At 45.2% G+C, this 19,112-nt stretch overlaps 1 protein-coding gene across 19 annotated transcripts in view; it reads left to right on the plus strand.

Moving 5' to 3' along the window:
* The window catches only part of MYO18A (myosin XVIIIA), a 207,796-nt gene that overhangs the window by 130,397 nt on the left and 58,287 nt on the right, over positions 1-19,112 (plus strand). For all 19 annotated transcript variants that reach the window (XM_075594641.1, XM_075594644.1, XM_075594629.1 and 16 more), the window contains 7 exons: positions 641-730; positions 1,724-1,843; positions 9,551-9,662; positions 11,972-12,099; positions 14,108-14,262; positions 15,334-15,457; positions 17,102-17,302. In XM_075594641.1, the coding sequence (XP_075450756.1) occupies positions 641-730; positions 1,724-1,843; positions 9,551-9,662; positions 11,972-12,099; positions 14,108-14,262; positions 15,334-15,457; positions 17,102-17,302 (930 nt within the window). The remainder of the gene's footprint in view (positions 1-640; positions 731-1,723; positions 1,844-9,550; positions 9,663-11,971; positions 12,100-14,107; positions 14,263-15,333; positions 15,458-17,101; positions 17,303-19,112) is intronic.

The following is a 19,112-nucleotide window of genomic DNA, read 5'->3' on the forward strand; positions in this document are numbered from 1 at the left end:
CACACACACACACACGCATACATACACACACATACATACATTTGAGCGCAGGCAGCGGCGCGAAAAGATGATTCTCTTCATCTTCGCCGCGGTCTGTCGGCTCCTCGGCTCCCCTCCCTGCCGTGCGCGCGAGCGGCCCTTGTGTAGAAGGGCTGACTCATGTCAGCCAACTAAAATTCCGCTCGCGCGCCCGGCACTATAGAACATGCCTAAGGGTGAGAGAAGCGTAGGACGCATGCGGGTGAAGATACCCGGTGCCGGTATATATTACAGTACCCCATTTCATCAGAAATCACACGTCATTGTACCTCCCCGCTCAGTCCCTTATCTAGTAATATTTAGTGATTTATATGTCAACGTCCCTGACTGTCATGAAATCACACTCTTAAGATTATTCACTTATTTATACTTGTTTTATCCAGTACTTTAGCTATATACAGGTGGAACTTCATCATCTCAACTTGTGGGACATATATATTGATGGATGTCTTCAATGGTTTGTACTTCGACAGGGCTGTGGCTGTTAGAGTAAACAAGTGACCAGGTCTCACTACTTATCCATGTATTCACTTTAATGAGTTGGGTGCGAAGTCGGCAGACGTTGGGACATTGATATGCAACAATTTCCATCCTGCTGCAGGAGGAAATTCAACAGCTGAAAAGCAGAGTGGACAAGGTGGAGAAGGAGAGGAATGAAATCAGACTGAACAACGACCGGTTGGAGAGCAGGGTAACATTGCAATGCCGATCTCCAGTGTCATGCCTGGACTTTGGGTCACTTTCCTCACACTTGAACATCTTCTATTTCACTGTGGTTACTTGTCACTTGTATTCCCACTTGACCTTTATCTCACCCACTCAATTTTTCTTTTCTCTTGTTTAACTTTTTATTTTCCCACCTTTTCCTTCTTCCTTTATTTAACTCTTTTCCTCCCCCCCCCCTCCTTTTCCGTCTCCATTTTTCTCTTTCTCTGTGTATTTTTACTTCAGTAGTTGAATATTTGGTCATTTTAGTAAACACACTAAAGTGATTATATAAAAAATGTTTACAATTTTTGTGACTTCAGTTGGCAACCAGCATGATAGTTTTCTCCTCTCCCTTGTAATCACCTAAACTGCAGACAACCAGCCTAAGGCAAACGCTGTAAATGAGCAGCACAGGCAAATACGAAGTTGAATGTGTTAACCTGGGGAGCAGTGGTGCGTTCCCCGTTGGGACATTGCTCTGCAACTCCTGAGAGAGGTCCCCTGGTGATTGTAACGTTCAACATTGAACGTTGTATTTTGTTGAATTATCGTCACATTTTTCTATGCACTAGTCGGTTACACCCTTTGTTTTCTGCCATGTGCCACGTTCTTTGACCTTGCACCTGGGTGTCCTAAGGACACTTTTTCGTCATGTTGGTTGTGTGCCTCCCGACCACCACTATGCGAAATTCGCATACACTTAAATGCCATATGTTTAGTTTCTCTGCGTACAGAACAACCTGAAGTGTGAGAAGAGGACAGAGAAGCAGGATTTGTCAGGACAGGCTCGGCAGTAGCTATAAACATGTCTCGAATAGAAACTGTTTAAAGTGCAGACACTTAATGTGAAAAAAAGAAATGACTAACCTGTTTAAAAAGTGGGGACAGCTCCCAAGAGAGAATCCCAGAGCAGTTTTGTAAATGCACCTTTAAATTTGCTCTGTCCTGACCACGCTGCCTTTTTCTGTACCACTAGATCACAGAGCTGAATTCGGAGCTCACAGACGAGAGGAACACGGGAGAATCTGCCTCCCAGCTTCTGGAAACTGAGACCGCCGATAGACTACGGGTAGAGAAAGACATGAAGGATCTGCAGGTAAAACATCTTCCCGTCTTCCTCCCTTGCATCAAAGGCAGGTTGTGCAGCGGATGCTTGCGCTCCCAGGCATGTCAGCCCCATCTCATCTCTGAGCAGCTGATCTAACAGCTGCCAAAAGACTAACTTGCTGACTGCTTTTTGCCTGCTTTGTTGCAGCCCTCTTGCACTTTTAAGAGAAGCTTATCGGGGCATGATCCTTTAGACAAGAAGATGTAAGGGCTGGTAGAGTTCAGAGATGGGAATTGTGAGGGCGTTTTGCATGTCCAAAAATAACTTGTATGGAGTAAAGGCTCTCAAACTGTGGACTGCTGGTGGTCCCTGAAGTATTGAATGACGGGCAACAAAATCCTTACAAATTCACCTCCATCAACTCTCTTTCAGTTTGTGAATATGTTATAACTGGCAGCATGTCAAAGCTACAATCGGCTCCTTAAAATATCTATCTATCTATCTATCTGTGTATCTATCTGTCTGTGTGTGTGTATATATATATATTATATAGTATATATATTATGTGTGGGTGTGTGTTGCTATAGAAACACAAACTACCTACAGTATGTAACATTTATATGCTGTGAAAAGTCTAAAAAGATAGAAAGGAGGGGAAATTTAGGGATTATCTTCGAGTTTATTGCAATTTTAGAAAATAATTGTCAATGAAGTGAGTGAGGCAGGTTAAATTGTGTGTGTGAGGTTGACTCCAAATTGGGAATTGTTGTCAGAAAAGAATAGTTAGTAATACACAATTGAGGGAGAGCCCCATTTAGTTGAGTACCCTATACAACACAAGGAGAGATACTTTACATAATTGTTTGTGATCCGCCCTCTCTCTCATCTCAGACTTATTATTATTATTTGAGTGGTTCATTGTGGTCTCTTCCCTGCTCACAATACAACACGTGGCTTGCACGGCCGCGCTAAGTGCTCTTCCTGACTAGACCACGCTTCTCACTTCACGAGAACGTTTAACCTCCAGTCCTCAGTATGGAGACCTCACCCAAATTTTTAGCAGTGCTTGAAAAATACAGGTTTATTCTCTCTCAAGCCCTCACTACAAATCCAACCTGTTCGCCAAGGGTCGGTCCACTGCCACATGAAGTCCTAATCTCTCACGCTAGAAGGGAATTGTCCCCTGCAAACGATATGTGTTTATAAGAGGTTTCATACCCCAATCTCGTTATGACACCTGTAACCACTCAGATGATTTTACATGATTCCTCATTACCTGGTAGTCACCCCACAAATCCCTAATTTAATCACCTGGTCCGTCTGTAATGTGCTGCCTCTGTAATGATTGAAGCAAATGCAAAGCTCAATTTAAATAAAACTCATATCATAGGCTGTACTCACACTGAGTACAGTCTTCCCCTAGTAGATGCCAAGACACACGTTTCTAGTACATACTTCTCTGAGCAAATTACTCTGCCTCCACTTTTTCCACAGAAATTGAGTACCCTGGCACGCGCAATTACAGCCCAACCACCTCTTAAACATCTGTCCTCAGATAGGACTGTCCCAATACACTCAACCAATACTGCTCTTTGTGGAGACTCCATAATTAAGAACTTGGTAGTCAATAGTGCACTCAATACATTAACTGACTCTCAAGCATTGAAGGTCTAGTGAAGGTTCCTCCTTCAAATTCAAGGCACAAGCCCAATATTATTGACGTCCGGCCTAAGGCTAAGGCCCCGCTCCGTCAGTCAGCGCGCCCGCATTGCAGACAGGCGGCGCGCTGATAGGCAATTGACCACTACCTGCGGTCTGGAGGGAGCGGGAGTTGGAGTGGGGGGGGCGTGGCCAAAACGGGTCGGGGGGCGCGGCAATGATGTCGGGGGGCGGGGCCATCACACTGTGTGTCAGGGGGTTCCCTCCCCCGCCTCCCTGCTCCCCAAAGCCTCCCTGCTCCCGAAGCCTCCCTGAGGAGAGAGTCTGTGTGTTACCAGCTGCCTACCCCTCTCCGCACATAGCATGATGTGCAAGGGGAGGGTGAGGAGTGGAAAGAGGTGGGGGGGGGGGGAATTGTGTGGTGTCCTTTACAAATTCCTTCACAAATTGTAGCAAAATCTAACATAACCGTTTTAAAAGCCGTGATATCCTCATAATGTACACACAGCCCTCACATCCGCGCCCCCCGGCATCTCCACTAACTCAATCACGCTGTGCTGCAGTCAGAAGACAAATTGCTGCTCTCCTCCCCTCTCCCCGAAGCCTCCCTTCCTCCTCTCCTCATTGGCTCACAGCCACACCACGTGACGCGTCGCCGCTCGGGATTACAATTCTCTTGCATCCCCTGGCGGCTGACGCGTCACAGCGTGTAGCGAGCCCTGCAGGGAGGAGGGACTGGGGCCGGCTCGGGAGAAACTCCTGTCCGGTGAGTGACGCGGCCGCGCGCGCCATCGGAAGCAGCGGGACCCAGGCCTAAGGTAGAAGGAATGAAAGTTTCATCCAACACACAAGAGGAATTTACTTTGTCAAAGCAACCCTGTACCTCTCCAGAGTGTGAATGGGTCTGAAGCAGAATCTGGTCCTTCTCTCCTCGCTCCAATACCCACTTTCTGTGCATTGAAAGAAAGAGCAGAGATCTTACCTGTCAGTCTACCAGTTGACCATAATATAAATAATGTATTGGATAGGAAGGTTAACCCAACCTCAATATCGAACACAACCAGGGTAGGCTCTAGGCCACCATCTCCTCTTGGTACTATTCCTGCTCTGTGTCCCCCTATCGTGTTGAGCACCTCTGGTGAAATCTCCTGTACTTTACTGAATGCCTGTTCTGTACTCAAACATACAATGGAAATGTGTTAATTCCTATCTGAGCATAAGGCAGATTTCTGATTTTTTTAACAGAAATTTGGCTAAAGGAAAGCAAATTTTGTACCCTCAATGAGGCCATTCCTCAAGAATACTTCGTCATCCAAACCCCCAGGGCTAGTGCCAAAATAGGAGGAGGAGTTGCTCTCATCAACAAATCTCACCTAAATTGCCATTTTTGTACCAAAGGCTCTACCTTTAAAGCCACTAACTATGAACTCGTCTGCGCAAAATGGATTATCAACGCTAAAACTTGAGCCATCATATTAGTGATGTACCACCCTCCAGGGAATAATAAGGCATTTATTAAAGAATTCCTGGATTGGTTAACGTTGATATCGTTCGACAATTACAACATCCTTATTGCAGGAGATTTCAATCTCTGGTTAAAGAAAATAGACACTCTGGGCAAAACCTTTCTAGAAGCACTAAAGTATAGACATTTTGATTTGCTACTCTTGGGTCCAAAAGACTGTGAACCAAGTATTTACCTCCGGTATATCTTCTATTCTGAAGGATGTCTAATGCCTGGAATGGCCATGGATTGGTCAGATCATGCCCTCATTGAATTTGTTCTGCACTGGCCAGATAATACCTCCAAAACCTCCTTCACCCATAAAATTGTTAGACAGAGTGAAAAAGGATATGCTAAATAGTTTAGAAAATCTTAAATTCCTCCCTCTGTCCCCAATACTTCCTCTCTCGCGTTGCCATTCAGTATCGCAGATAGTGCTGCTCTTAATATTATTGCTCTGAAAAAAAATGTTATCCCACAAACCACGCAAAGGCAACCCGTGGTTTTCTCAAGGGTTAACAACCCAGAGATCTGCCCTGCGTTCGGCAGAAAAGCGATGGGCTAAAGATAAATGCGGTCCTTAGACTTGTGGTGAAAAATTATTTCAAAGACGTTATAGAAGCCAAAAATCATTATTTGACCTCACGGATTAAAAATTTGTTGCAATTCACGGGAACTATTCAAAGTCGTCGACACTTTGCTTGACCCGGCTTGTGTAAACAAAACCTCAAGACCTGTAGAAATTCCACCACATACATTTCAACAGGCTTTATCCTCTAAAGTCCCTAAAATTCAGAATCCTATTTCAGTCGAACAACTGTCAACTCACAAACCTGCTATTTTCCCAGTCAAAGCAACTAAAACTCGGTGGAGTAGCTTCCAATCTATCACTATGGACGAGCTCCTTCTCACGATCAGAGGGATCAAACCATCTAGCTGTCCAGAGGACCCGTGTCCAGTCTGGCTAATAAAGGAAGCGGTGATAGAACTGGCCCCTAACATTCTCAAAATTGAAAAGCAAAGGAAGCATTTATCTCACCTCTATTAAAGAAACCCTGCCTCAATCCACTGAAAACACATAACTACCAACTCGTTTCTCATATTCAATTTGTAGCTAAAATTATTGAAACACTAGCCTTAGAACATAACCTGATTTAATCTGGATCCAGCACTGAGACTTGAGAATCCTGACTTCCGATGGGCGTCACTTCCTGCTTAACACCATAGACAAGGGGGGAGCTGCAGCTCTTATTCTTGACCTGAGCGCGACGTTCGACACAGTTAATCACACTCTTTGCTGACCAGACTTAAATCGGACCCCAGGTCTTTCTTAGGGACCGTAGTTGGGAAGAAGGCGTTTCTCTCGAAAACCTACCTACAGATAGTTCCACACAGGTCTTGATCCTCTCCCGACTAGATTTCGCAGATTCTCTGCCGATGGGTCGCCAAAAATATATCAGTTGGTACAAAAGGTCACAGGCATCTTATAGCAGGCAAGGCAAGTAGAGATCACATCTCGCCAGTATTAGAAGATCTCTACTGGCTCCTGGTAGAGCAAAGTGTTAATTTTAAAATCTTGACCCTGCCTTTAAGGCTATCCATGGTGTCGCCCCGCCTTACACTACCGACACACTTTATTAAAGTGTGGCCGGTTCCACAAGCCGGGAGATTTCCCGGCTTGCTAGAGGCCGCCCCTCGGCGTGCGCGCGGTCACGCGTCTTCGGGAGCGTGCGCCCCCTGCACGCGCGTCCAGGGCTCCCCGAGGGAGCCCTGGTGTCCCGCGATCGCGTTACAGCGGCAGGGGGTTCCGGGGGACCCGGCGGACCCGGCAGCGGTAGGGAGAGCGCCCCGATCGGAGGGCGCTCTTCCGCTGCTTCGGCGCGCCCGTCACACTCGGGCGCGCGCCAGGCTACTGCTGCGGCCAAGAACGGGCAAATGCTCGAATAAACTTGGCCGCAGCAGTACCTTCAGAACTGTCTGATCTGTAACACCCCCAATCGGCCCTTAGATCTGCCATGCCCCATAACTGAATGAGCCTCGGTTTAAGTTCAATACAGCTGGATGGAGAGCTTTTTTAAGGATGGCCCCAAGACTGTGGAATAAACTCTCTGCAGCTTTAAGAAATCAGGAAGCTTTGTATCAATTCAGAAAGGAATGAAGAACCTTCCTTTTTAAACAAAGCATGGCAAAGACCCAGGCAGCCGTCTTTCCTGCTCCCGTTCGTGTTTTCTGCCCTCTGTTGGTCTTCGTCATCATTCCCTATACGTTTTCGGTAGGTCCCGGTTGTAGGTCTGGGATGGGTGTCCTCCTTTAGTTCCTACATGCGCTCTAGTACTGAGCCTCTAAGTTTCCTTGGTGAGTAGCGCATTATAGAAAGTTCGGGGAAAAAATAAATTATATATATATATATATATATATAGTTAAGTTATGGTGAGTAAAAAAAGTGACAAAAACCCTCCACAGGAAAGCAAATATGCAAATATAGCTGTATGCTCATCTGCTTCCGCTGCTTCGGCGCGCCCGTCACACTCGGGCGCGCGCCAGGCTACTGCTGCGGCCAAGAACGGGCAAATGCTCGAATAAACTTGGCCGCAGCAGTACCTTCAGAACTGTCTGATCTGTAACACCCCCAATCGGCCCTTAGATCTGCCATGCCCCATAACTGATTGAGCCTCGGTTTAAGTTCAATACAGCTGGATGGAGAGCTTTTTTAAGGATGGCCCCAAGACTGTGGAATAAACTCTCTGCAGCTTTAAGAAATCAGGAAGCTTTGTATCAATTCAGAAAGGAATGAAGAACCTTCCTTTTTAAACAAAGCATGGCAAAGACCCAGGCAGCCGTCTTTCCTGCTCCCGTTCGTGTTTTCTGCCCTCTGTTGGTCTTCGTCATCATTCCCTATACGTTTTCGGTAGGTCCCGGTTGTAGGTCTGGGATGGGTGTCCTCCTTTAGTTCCTACATGCGCTCTAGTACTGAGCCTCTAAGTTTCCTTGGTGAGTAGCGCATTATAGAAAGTTCGGGGAAAAAATAAATTATATATATATATATATATAGTTAAGTTATGGTGAGTAAAAAAAGTGACAAAAACCCTCCACAGGAAAGCAAATATGCAAATATAGCTGTATGCTCATCTGCATGTCCTAGGCAGGTCTGCAACCCCGCCTTTCCCCATTATCACCCAGCATACAGCACTTCCACTGCAGCAAGGGATTCTGGGAAATGACATGCAAATGAGCACACAGTGTCACCTTTTGCCTCAATAACCATTTTTAACATGGTTCCCTATAGGCTTAAGCTTGCTGCATGGTCACAGCTTTGAGCACAGCCAGGGTTAAGGTGCATACCCAGAAAACCACCCACAGACAGCTGTTTCGACCTTGATGGGTCTCATCAGTGTGGGGTTGATTTTACTGGGAATGCAAGAGAGGCTATGGGATAGGCTAAACCATAATACTGAGTTAAGTTATGGTGAGTAAAAAAAGTGACAAAAACCCTCCACAGGAAAGCAAATATGCAAATATAGCTGTATGCTCATCTGCATGTCTTAGGCAGGTCTGCAACCCTGCCTTTCCCCATTATCACCCAGCATACAGCACTTCCACACCCTGGCTGTGCTCAAAGCTGTGACCATGCAGCAAGCTTAAGCCTATAGGGAACCATGTTAAAGGTTTTGAAGCAAAAGGTGACACTGTGTGCTCATTTGCATGTCATTTCCCAGAATCCCTTGCTGCAGTGGAAGTGCTGTATGCTGGGTGATAATGGGGAAAGGCGGGGTTGCAGGCCTGCCTAAGACATGCAGATGAGCATACAGCTATATTTGCATATATATATATATATATATATATATATATATATATATATATATATATATATATATATATATATATATATATATATTATATACATTCACACACACACACACACACACACACACCACCCAAACCATAAGTCGGAATAAGACCAACACACGAATGTAAGTGTCAAGCAGGACAGTATCTTGAAGTTCAAATACAGCCAACATTTTGGCCCTTACACAGGGGACCCTTCTCAAGCCGTTAGTCTCCTGCAGTCTATTATACATGCCACTGCCATTAGTTTGTTTTAATTCTACAGTATGTTGAGCCTCTTGTCTGCATTATACTTGAACCTTACACATACCGCTAACCCCATCATCAATGGCTCGTTTAGATTGAGGTTACATTGGGGTAACCCAGCCTTACCAATGTTCTTAGAGGCTGTTAATACAGCAATGTGAAACCCAATGCAGCTTGTTAGAAGGAAAAAGTAAGTCATTGCACTGAAGGATTTACCTTTTTTTAGCCTGTTTCACTGATCTCAATTTTCATATCACTGTGGCAGATTACGGTGTGTGTGTTTTCAATCTATGTTGCATTGTATTCACTGACTGCATTTTTCTTATTTTTCAAGTGTTCTTTAGTTGCATATTACATTAGCAGCATATGAAAGCCCTTGAGCAGTGCTATAAATCAAATTAAATATGGTTTAGCTGGAGGGCTTCAGTGTACAGTATGTGATTATGGCAGAGTCTTGTTCTCCTCCTTGTGCATTCTGACAACGAGTTCTTCATTCCCAGGCCAAGTACGATGCTCTGAAGAAGCAGATGGAATGCATGGAAGTGGAGGTGATGGAAGCCAGGCTGATCCGAGCAACGGAGCTGAACGGAGAGATGGATGATGATGACTCTGGTATGTTTGTCAGCCTCATTGTTGTGATCACTTCTGCACCAACACTGTGTATGTACTGTATATCTTGATTTATATAGCGCCCATAGCTGTACTTGGCCCTTTTACAAGAGGACCATACTGTACAGGGAATTAGTATACAACGAGTTTAACAAACAAGATAGACAATAGGAAAGGAAATCCCTGCCCCGGAGAGCTTACAGTCTTAAGTGGTATGTTAGGAGACTTACAGAGACAGCAGGTGAGGGAATAAGTGCAATAGATGGCAGTGCTTGGCCACAATGGTTGGTAGGAGCGAGTTTGGGTGTGAGACAGTAGCCATGAGTCCAGGCTATTGAAGCACCTAATTTAAGAGGTGAGTGAAGGTTTGTCTTAAAGGTGGGGAGGGAAGGTGCTTAACGTATAGTGAGTGTGAGGGAGTTGCACGGATAAGGGGCAGTGAAGGAAAAAGATTTAAGGTGAGAGCGAGCAGTAGAGGTGAAAGGGGCGTAATGGAGACCGTTATTGGTAGAGTGTAGGACATGAGCAGGGCGATAGTGAGAGATCAAAGCTGATGTGTAGGAAGGAGCAGATGAGTGGAGAGCTTTGAAGGGAAGGATCCACTATTCGCTGCCCTGTGTAATTTGCACCTACACCTTCGTGTAATAAGCAAGGAACACAATCATTTTGAAAGATGGAGCAAAGATGCTCCATCTTCTAAACAGCGCATTCTGTGTGTCTGCTAAATTGTAATATAGAGGGAGATTATCTTATCACATAGTGAAAGATGAAGTGTGAGAATGAAAGAAATTAGTAACAGTTGCACGTCAACCCTGGTTACGATTTTGTTGATTGACCTCTGCCTGCAGAGTTTTTAACAGTCACCCAACTCCTGCATATTTACTAAGCAGTGCTATTCCATAAGACCTTGCCGCGCTGGAAGACACTTTAGTGATTATTGAAGTGGATAGGCCCATAAGGTGTCTTAGAGCATTAGATCTCTTCTGGAATAACACTGCTGGGTAAATATGGGACGAAATCCTTAAGGTCTACAAGACATTGCACATGTATACAGATGTGAATAAAGCAGGGGAATGTACATGGATTTGCTGCCTCTTGTCTTCATTAGCAGCAGTTCCAATACCAGCATTGCCCTTTTAGCCTTTGTTTTCATTGCGTTCGTCCTCTTCGCTATACTTTCTACGATAAGTGGATGTCTCATTAATGTGCTGATGAGAAAAAAAAAATTGTGATCACTCAGGTTAATATTGTTTTTAATAACAATTGGAAAGCCATGTATTAGGGAATGATGGGGTAAGAAGCATTTGAGACCTTGGAATTTGTTAAACTGAATGCAAAGACCTCATACTAATATTTCCAGATATTGTCAGTTTATTAACCATTTGGTTTTAGTCCGGTACCTGTACTGAGAAACTGGAATTGGATGCAAATAAGGACCACTTAACCCCATTCAACCTTCATATTTTCTGCTATTTGCTTTAAAACCTTGGACAGTCGTTATCAATTTTTCTCCCATATTCAAGGGTTTCAACTGTGTCTGTCTCTAGCATGCCTATCGCTCTCTAGTATGCCTGTCTCTATCATGTCTTTACCTCTGCCACCTCTCCTGGTAGGCTGCTTCCTTCATCCACACTCCTTTTAGTAAACCAGTTGTTTCTTGCATTCTCACTATTACTGCCACCCTCCAACTTTAGAGCATGATTTTAATTTTATAGAAAACAAGTGGATTAGGTTTCTGCGCTCGTGCTGTCAATCAATGTAGTAGATGTAATCCGTTTGCAGCCACACGTCAGGGGCCACTCCTCAAATCGCCCCCTAATTCATGGGAACTCCCCAAAAGACAAAAACAAAATGCACACAGAGCGCACCACGGATTAGTTATAAAATAATATTGAATACAATAAATATAGTCCAATGGACCACAAAACATTGTCACTAAATAATATATACATTCTTAATAAAAGACCATAAATAACCAAAGTAACAAAAACTAAAACTGTGTTTTATTTTAGTTTTTGTTACTTTGTTTATTTATGGTCATTTATTAAGATAGTATATATTATTTATTGACACTGTTCTGTGGTCTGTTGGACTATATTTATTGTATTCAATATTATTTTATAACTAATCCGTGGTGCGCTCTGTGTGCATTTTGTTTTTGATTTGTATTTTATTTTTACATTTATGTTACATGCTTCCTTCCGTCACTTGAGTAATGCCTTTGAGGTATTTAGAAGCTCGTCTCATCACCGCCTTCTTCTGCCTCCCTCTCTCTCTCCTCCCCGTGGTTTCTGTTCCTTCTCTCGCCGCAGGTGGAGAATGGCGCCTGAAGTACGAACGCTCTGTACGAGAGATCGATTTCACCAAGAAGCGCATGCAGCAGGAGTTTGAGGATAAACTGGAGGTGGAACAGCAGGGCAAGAGGCAGCTGGACCGTAAGGCAAGTCCCGACCTTCTTCATAACCCTGTTACTGCCTTAAGGCTGGCAAAGCATTGCAATGTCTATACATGCAACATTTACACTACCCTGTAATGCGTTTATAGTTACAGGAGGTACTGTACAGGCAGTGGTAGCTCGAGGCTTATTTACTGCCACATATCTACACTTAATTACCAACACACACACACACACACAACCCCTGCAAGCTCACAACCCAAACCCACCACACATATTTGTATCAAAAGTAGTACTACAGGGATTATGACCCAATATATACACAAAAGACAAAAAGCCTCAATGCTTCTTCCAATATGACTAATTATATAGTAAAATACTTATCTGTTTTCTCATAATTAAGGGTTATTTAGTCAAATCCTTTGACCAAAATATTTTTTCGCCTGTAACCACAAAACGCTACAGCCTTTTTTACAGCTCCTACCCTGCTTTTAAATAGCAGATCTTGTTATGCACCTATGAATGACCAGCCTAGGCTGGACCCCGCTGACGAGAGCCCTCCCCTCAATGGCGCCGGGCCCGCTGCGAGGGGGGGCCACAGCGCTGTGGCGCGAGTTGCTCCTGCTCTCAATAGAATTGAGAGCAGGACTCGCTACGGAGCGCTAAGCCAGGCCCCCCGGCGGTTCAGCCATTGAGGGCGAACCTGCCGGGTGCCGTCATGGCCGCGCCCCGTCACTCCCTTGCCACGCCCCCCCCCCCCGGTCTTTTGGTCTGCAGCTCCCTGCAGACCGGGGAATCGGCTGCACGCGCCGCCAGTCTCGCGGGCGCGCGTGCAGCGCAGGTACTGGGGCCTCAGCCTAAGACATTTCTCCCTCCATTAGAGAGGTTAAGGTAGTGTTTGCAGGTAGTGTTGGGACCTGTATAAAGGGTATACCTTGGCGTGGTTACAGGCTTAAAATTACCATTTGGTCTTGTGCCACTACATTGTTTCTGCTATAACATCTGCCATATCTTGTGGAAACACACAACACATGTACAGCACAGCAAGAGCAAGCTTGTGCACTGATACAGACATTGTTGATGGTCCCTCTATTAAAGTGGTGATGGTGTCAATATTGCACGCCTAAGGCCCTAGTGCGTCCGCTGCACGCGCGCCCGCGAGGATGGCGGCACGTGCAGCCGATTCCCCGGTCTGCAGTGAACTGCAGGAAGAGAGACCGGGGGGGGGCGTAGCGGGGGAGTGACGGGGGTGCGGCCGTGACGTCACCCGGCAGGTTCGCCCTCATTGGCTGACCCGCCGGGGGCGTGGCCTAGCACTCCGTCGCGAGTCCTGCTCTCAATTCTATTGAGAGCAGGAGCAACTCTCGCTGCTGCTCTGCGGCCCCCCCTCGCAGCGGGCCCATCCGCCATTGAGGGGAGGGCTCTCGTCCCTGCAGCGTTCGCCACAGCGGGCGCTGCAGTAGCATGCGGGGACCAGGCCTTACTCACAGTGAATGCTCCATGGCTTCCTTGTCATGAAAGTGATGCAAACTGCTCACATCCTCGTAGAAACTTTGAAGGATAACACAATCCTGACTGAATACTGTTTTTAGAATAAAATTATTTTACTGAAGTCAACGTTTCAGTGATATATGCACACCTTCGTCAGGACATAAAAGACTAAACCACGTACAGTGTCTAAATACAGAGCTGCAGAACCAACTTCTGCTGCCGCCCCCCCCCAAAAAAACACCAAAGGTGCTTTTAATTTGGCATTATTGTGGGTGGCGGAAGTTGGATTTGCAAGTCTCTATTTAATCACTGTATGTGGTCCCTGTATTTACACACAGTACAGACGCAGATTCAGGCTGAAGTGCAAGTACTGTGCACAGACACTGATGTCTGTGCCCAGCCATTACACCGTCGTTCAAACACAGACATACTGTCTTGGCGTTCCCACCATTTGTACATCAAACAAGAGCAACACAGCTAGCAACAGGACAGGCTCATACACAGACATACACTGTCCTGTTTTCAGCCCTCTAACCACTTGGTACTCCCGGGCCACCTTTAGCTGGCAGATCTGCAGGCAGATAATGAAGAGACACAGAGAGCACTGCAGCAACTGAAGAAGAAATGCCAGCGGCTCACGTCCGAACTGCAAGATACCAAGCTGCACCTAGAGGGACATCAGGGACGCAACCATGACCTTGAGAAGAAGCAGAGGAGGTGAGTAATGGGACCGTCCGTAGTGCAGATCTGTCCCACAGTGCTACCTATGGGTGAGACATTATGTGGTACAGACAAAGGTTATATGTCGCCCCAGTGTTATTAGTCACTTTTCCGAGCCTCTGCCAACGATACAGCCTAACTAACTGGTATCATGGGAAGAAACTATTATGGATAATAGGGAAAATAGGTTGACCTTAATATCTTTGTAATAAATATGTCCGTTTTAAATCCCCATGAACAGATCTTTAGTGATCTCTCACACATAGTATGAGCGTGGAAGGTGGCTTACTGGTTATATAGCCCAGGGGTGCTCAACTCCAGTCCTCAACCCCCCCCCCCCCTCCCAACAGGTCAGGTTTCCAGGATATCCAGCTTCAGCGCAGGTGGCTCAATCTTCGACTCAGCCTCTGATTGAGGCATCTGTGCTGAAGCAGAGACTGATTGAGCCACCAGTGCTGAATCTGGGATATCCTGAAAACCTGACCCATGTATATACACATATAGACAGTTGATTTCCTAATCTGGCCAGTCCCATAGTACAGTGTGCCTATATATTATGATTTGGGAAGAAAGAGAAAGCCAGTAGTGTGATACTGTACAATAAAAAGTTTGATATCAACATTCCCAATAGATTTTATACACGCATGTCATCAGAAGTAAAATAGCATATAGAGAACCAAGTGTCTTCGCAATGGAACTCCGTGTGTTGCTCGCGCGTCAGCCACAGAAGATACCACTTGCACTGCCGGATAAGCTGATATTACCTCTTGTTAACTGCAAGGTCATCTATCAGCCTTTTCCATTTGTTTGCCCAGTATTCAACTATAAGGCCCTGTTTTAGATGTATCTAAATACAGTTACTTTATATTAAATAACCAATCACACACTGGCAGCATGCGCTTCTTTGCTTTCTGTACGTAGCGCAGTGTGTCTATATATTATGATTTGGGAAGATGCGTAAAGCAGAAGACCAGAAAGATAGGTCATGTAACAATTTGTATTGTGATCTGAAGATAACCCTGCCTATAAAAGTAATTGACTAAAGCTGAGCTTGCTTTACCGAGCCAGGTTTGACACAGAGTTGGCGCAGGCTCAAGATGAAGCACAGAGGGAGAAGATACTGAAGGAGAAGCTGAGCCGGGAGAAGGATATGCTCACCTCAGAGGTCTTCAGCCTCAGGCAGCAGCTGGAGGTGAGCACTGCAACCGAATCAGTCATGTAACTTCCATTCCTGCCTTCCCAGGTCCTGCACAAGAAACAGTTCATATGCCAGCGTTCTCCAGGACATAACATGTTTATTTTTACCCTTATGAAGCACTATGGACCATACATAACGAGCTTTGCTAAGCTATGAGGCTCCTTGTGGATCATTCTCTTTATTGAACCATAAGGTGTCTTATTAAGTATTGTTCTAATGCTTTGTCTAATTTAAAAACAAGACAATAATTGGAGGGTACCAAGAATTCCTGGTGTACTTGGTTCTATATCCCACACATTATCCCCTATAGCCAATATAGATCATACTCCAGTCCTGTGCTGGCAGGCTTTTACGGATTATTAGTTTCAATTTGGGTCTTTAAAGAACACTGATTACCTTCTAAACACACTTTGTGGTTCTAAAAACAATACATCACATGTCTGTGTCGCGTTTTAATTTTCACGGTGGGAGAAAATCTTCTCATCTCTTCCCCAAGCTTAAAAGTCTTTGAAATCCTAAAACCTGCCCTTCCCTGTAATTTGTCTCTTACCTGCACTATGATGGGTTATGTCTGAAGAACAACCTATTTTGATTTCCAATTATGTTAGCTTGACAATATATTACATGTTTCTGTATTTAGAGAAACTCAAAACGATTGAAGCAGCTACATTGTGCCACCTTCAAGTTAAAATGACTTCTTATTGAACCTTTTATTTTTGGAGGTGGGCGTTACAGCACATTGGTTTTCAATGTGTTACAAGGCTGTCCAAAACATAGGAGTTAATCACTTCACTTTGCAACATCGCCTGTGTCTAAGGACGTTTGAAAACAAAAATATGTTGTGGCCTCTGCCAGCAATCCTACCCTCTTCCTGCTGGCACCTCTACTCCAGGGGTGCTTAAACTTTTTGCCTTGTGCCCCCATGCCGGGTCTCTCCCCCCCCCCCTGCTGGGGCCCCTTTTACATGGTCTGAAGCGAGGTCATGTGATGTCACGTGACCCCGCGCAGGGTTGCCACCCCTCCGGGTTTGACCCGGAGATTCCGGGTTTTTGGTACTTGCCTCCCGGCTACGGGCTTAGCCCATCAATATCCGTGCTGCGGCGGCGTCTTCGGCATTCTACGGTATTCTTCTGAAATTCTTCCTCCAAGTGCAGTGAACGTGGCTTGCTGCCGCGTTGCCATGGTAACGGGACGCTACGTGACATCATGACGCTACGATGGCGCATAGCGTCATGACGTCACGGGGCATCCCGTTGCCATGGCAACGCGGCTTCATATGACGCCGCGCAGCCATGTTCACGGCGGTTGGAGGGGAAGTTGCAGCAGGATGCCAGGAGACACCGCGCATCACGCCGCCAAGAAAGGGAAATTTTTTTTTTTTCATTTTCTACGGGTTGGCCATCAGATGAAGGTGGCAACCATGACCATGTGGCGTCATTTGACGCCGTGTTGTCATGGTGCCGCGTCGCCGAAGCCGACTGAATCACGGTAAGTGAAGTGGCAGAGGCCTCGTGTGGTCCCCCAGCATTTAATTTAAATGGCTTGGGGAAGAGCGCAGGACCTCTGCAACCATCATTCCCCCCCAAAAAAAAAAATCTTGCGCACCCCTGCTTTACTCAACTTCTTCTTCCATTCCAGGACAAGGACTCTGAAATGGCAGTTTTCACACAGAAGGTGGATCAGCTAGAGGTGGAGCTTCAGGACGTCTCATGCCAGGAGTCCAAGGATGAGGCTTCCCTATCCAAGGTCAAGAAGCAGCTGCGTGATTTGGAGGCCAAGGTCAAAGACCAGGAGGAAGAGCTGGATGAGCAAGCTGGAACAATTCAGATGCTGGAGCAGGTACAGAGATAGGCGTACAACCTCTGGGTCACAAGGGCAACTAGCTACAGCACGTGGTACCGTTATGCAGAAGGACAGCCCAGTGATTAAAAGTTGCACGATAAATTGCATGTACTTTAGATACAGATAAGTCCGTATGGAACCACTTATCTGAGGTTTACAGATCTAGGCTCACATTAAATCAGCAGTCCAAGCTGTCATTTTTATTTTATTCTTTTTTCCCTTTTATATGTGCATCAATTCAATCCACACAATGATAAGTAATTAGCTAAGTTGCCGATCGATCCGTTCTCCTGTGATTGATCGGCGAAGATTTGGCTCGGGGTTCACTAAAATGGCTGTCAGTGCAGCAGAATATGACCAAAGAGGCAAAGTTCTGTGGGGAAGATAATGTGACCAGGCAGCCACTAGATTCAATTGGTGCACTGCTAGAGAGAGCATGACTCAAAAGGGGGTGTGCCAGAGCCTGTCTCAGAAGAGGAAGGGGATGTGACTTTGTAAATGGTTGCTATAGAAACAAAAAATGCTTGTTACATTATAATATATTAAAAATGTAATTAAGAGCTGATTTCTTTGTTAAAAAAAAGCACATGTAGGATATTGCTTGTTTTGCAGCTTTAAATGTATGTGTGCGTGTATATATATATTTAAACATTCCGTAAATCTTGAATCTTGATTAGAAAGATTTCTTTGGGATCCAGATCACTGATGATATTAGAGATGGGATTTATAATACTGAGCGTGTGGTTTGCAATATCTCTTGCAGATGTGCCCCTTTTTGTGCAATTCAGGCGGCTGTCGGTTCCATTTAAAATTCCCTTACACAGCATCAACTTGGCAGCAGCATTCGGGGGGACCTCTCTTGAGACATGTTACATTAGAAGCAGCGTAGGTGTGAGTCTGAGAAACTCGGTGGACAGAATTCAGATGGAGATTTCAACTCCTAATGCAATTATTTAACCCCTTTGGGGTTAACAAAGCTGTCTCTTCCAAACAATTTTGGGGGAAACTCAAAGCCTTATTTAAACAAAAGAAATACACAACGTTGTATTTTTTTTCCTTACCGTTATTTTTTTTCCATCATAAATCTTAAAAACAAAAACTAATTTCCATTATGTGAGTGGTACGACAGCCAAGAGTGCCTGAAAAGTGTGACCGAACTGGTCAATGTGATACATCACAGCAAATTGTTGTTGTTTGACGGAATGTGTGGCGACCGCTACATTAAACTGCAGATTACACATTACACAAAGTTGGAAGCGCCAATTTGTTTCAAAGGTTGCAGAAAATCTCCTGACTATTGGTAGTGAATGTGCTGCCCATTTGGGTTTCTTCATGCAGACATAAGGGAGGAAGGACCTGAATGACCCTGAAAGGTCACACGTGTAATCCGTAGGACATGCATGAAAGCAAAGTTTCGTGTTCATTGTTAATGTAAATCAACATGGTTTTGCTTTTTTTCCTCATGGCAGCCTTCCTCCTGTGCCCTTATGCTTTCAAATTAACCTGGCTAATGGATAATTGCATGGCGAATTTGATGGGAATTTTAGGGCCATCTTTAACCTTACAGCTCTCTGCCAAATGTACAGTCAACCATGAGCCAGAGCAAGTGAAACACTGAATTGTGGGAGGATTCATCTCCTCCTCAGCCACCGCAGATCTTCCTCCCGTAGCTATGCTCCGGACACGGCCTATATATCTTCCTGTTGTTAGCTGTAAAAGTGCCATTAGCTGTCCGCACATCAGGGAGCAATTGCACAGTCAGCGATTGGACCAGAGAGATGAATGGTCATCTGGAGACTCACTTGGC

The sequence above is a fragment of the Ascaphus truei genome, chromosome 3 (genome assembly GCF_040206685.1).
Source record: "Ascaphus truei isolate aAscTru1 chromosome 3, aAscTru1.hap1, whole genome shotgun sequence".
Lineage (NCBI taxonomy): Eukaryota > Metazoa > Chordata > Amphibia > Anura > Ascaphidae > Ascaphus > Ascaphus truei.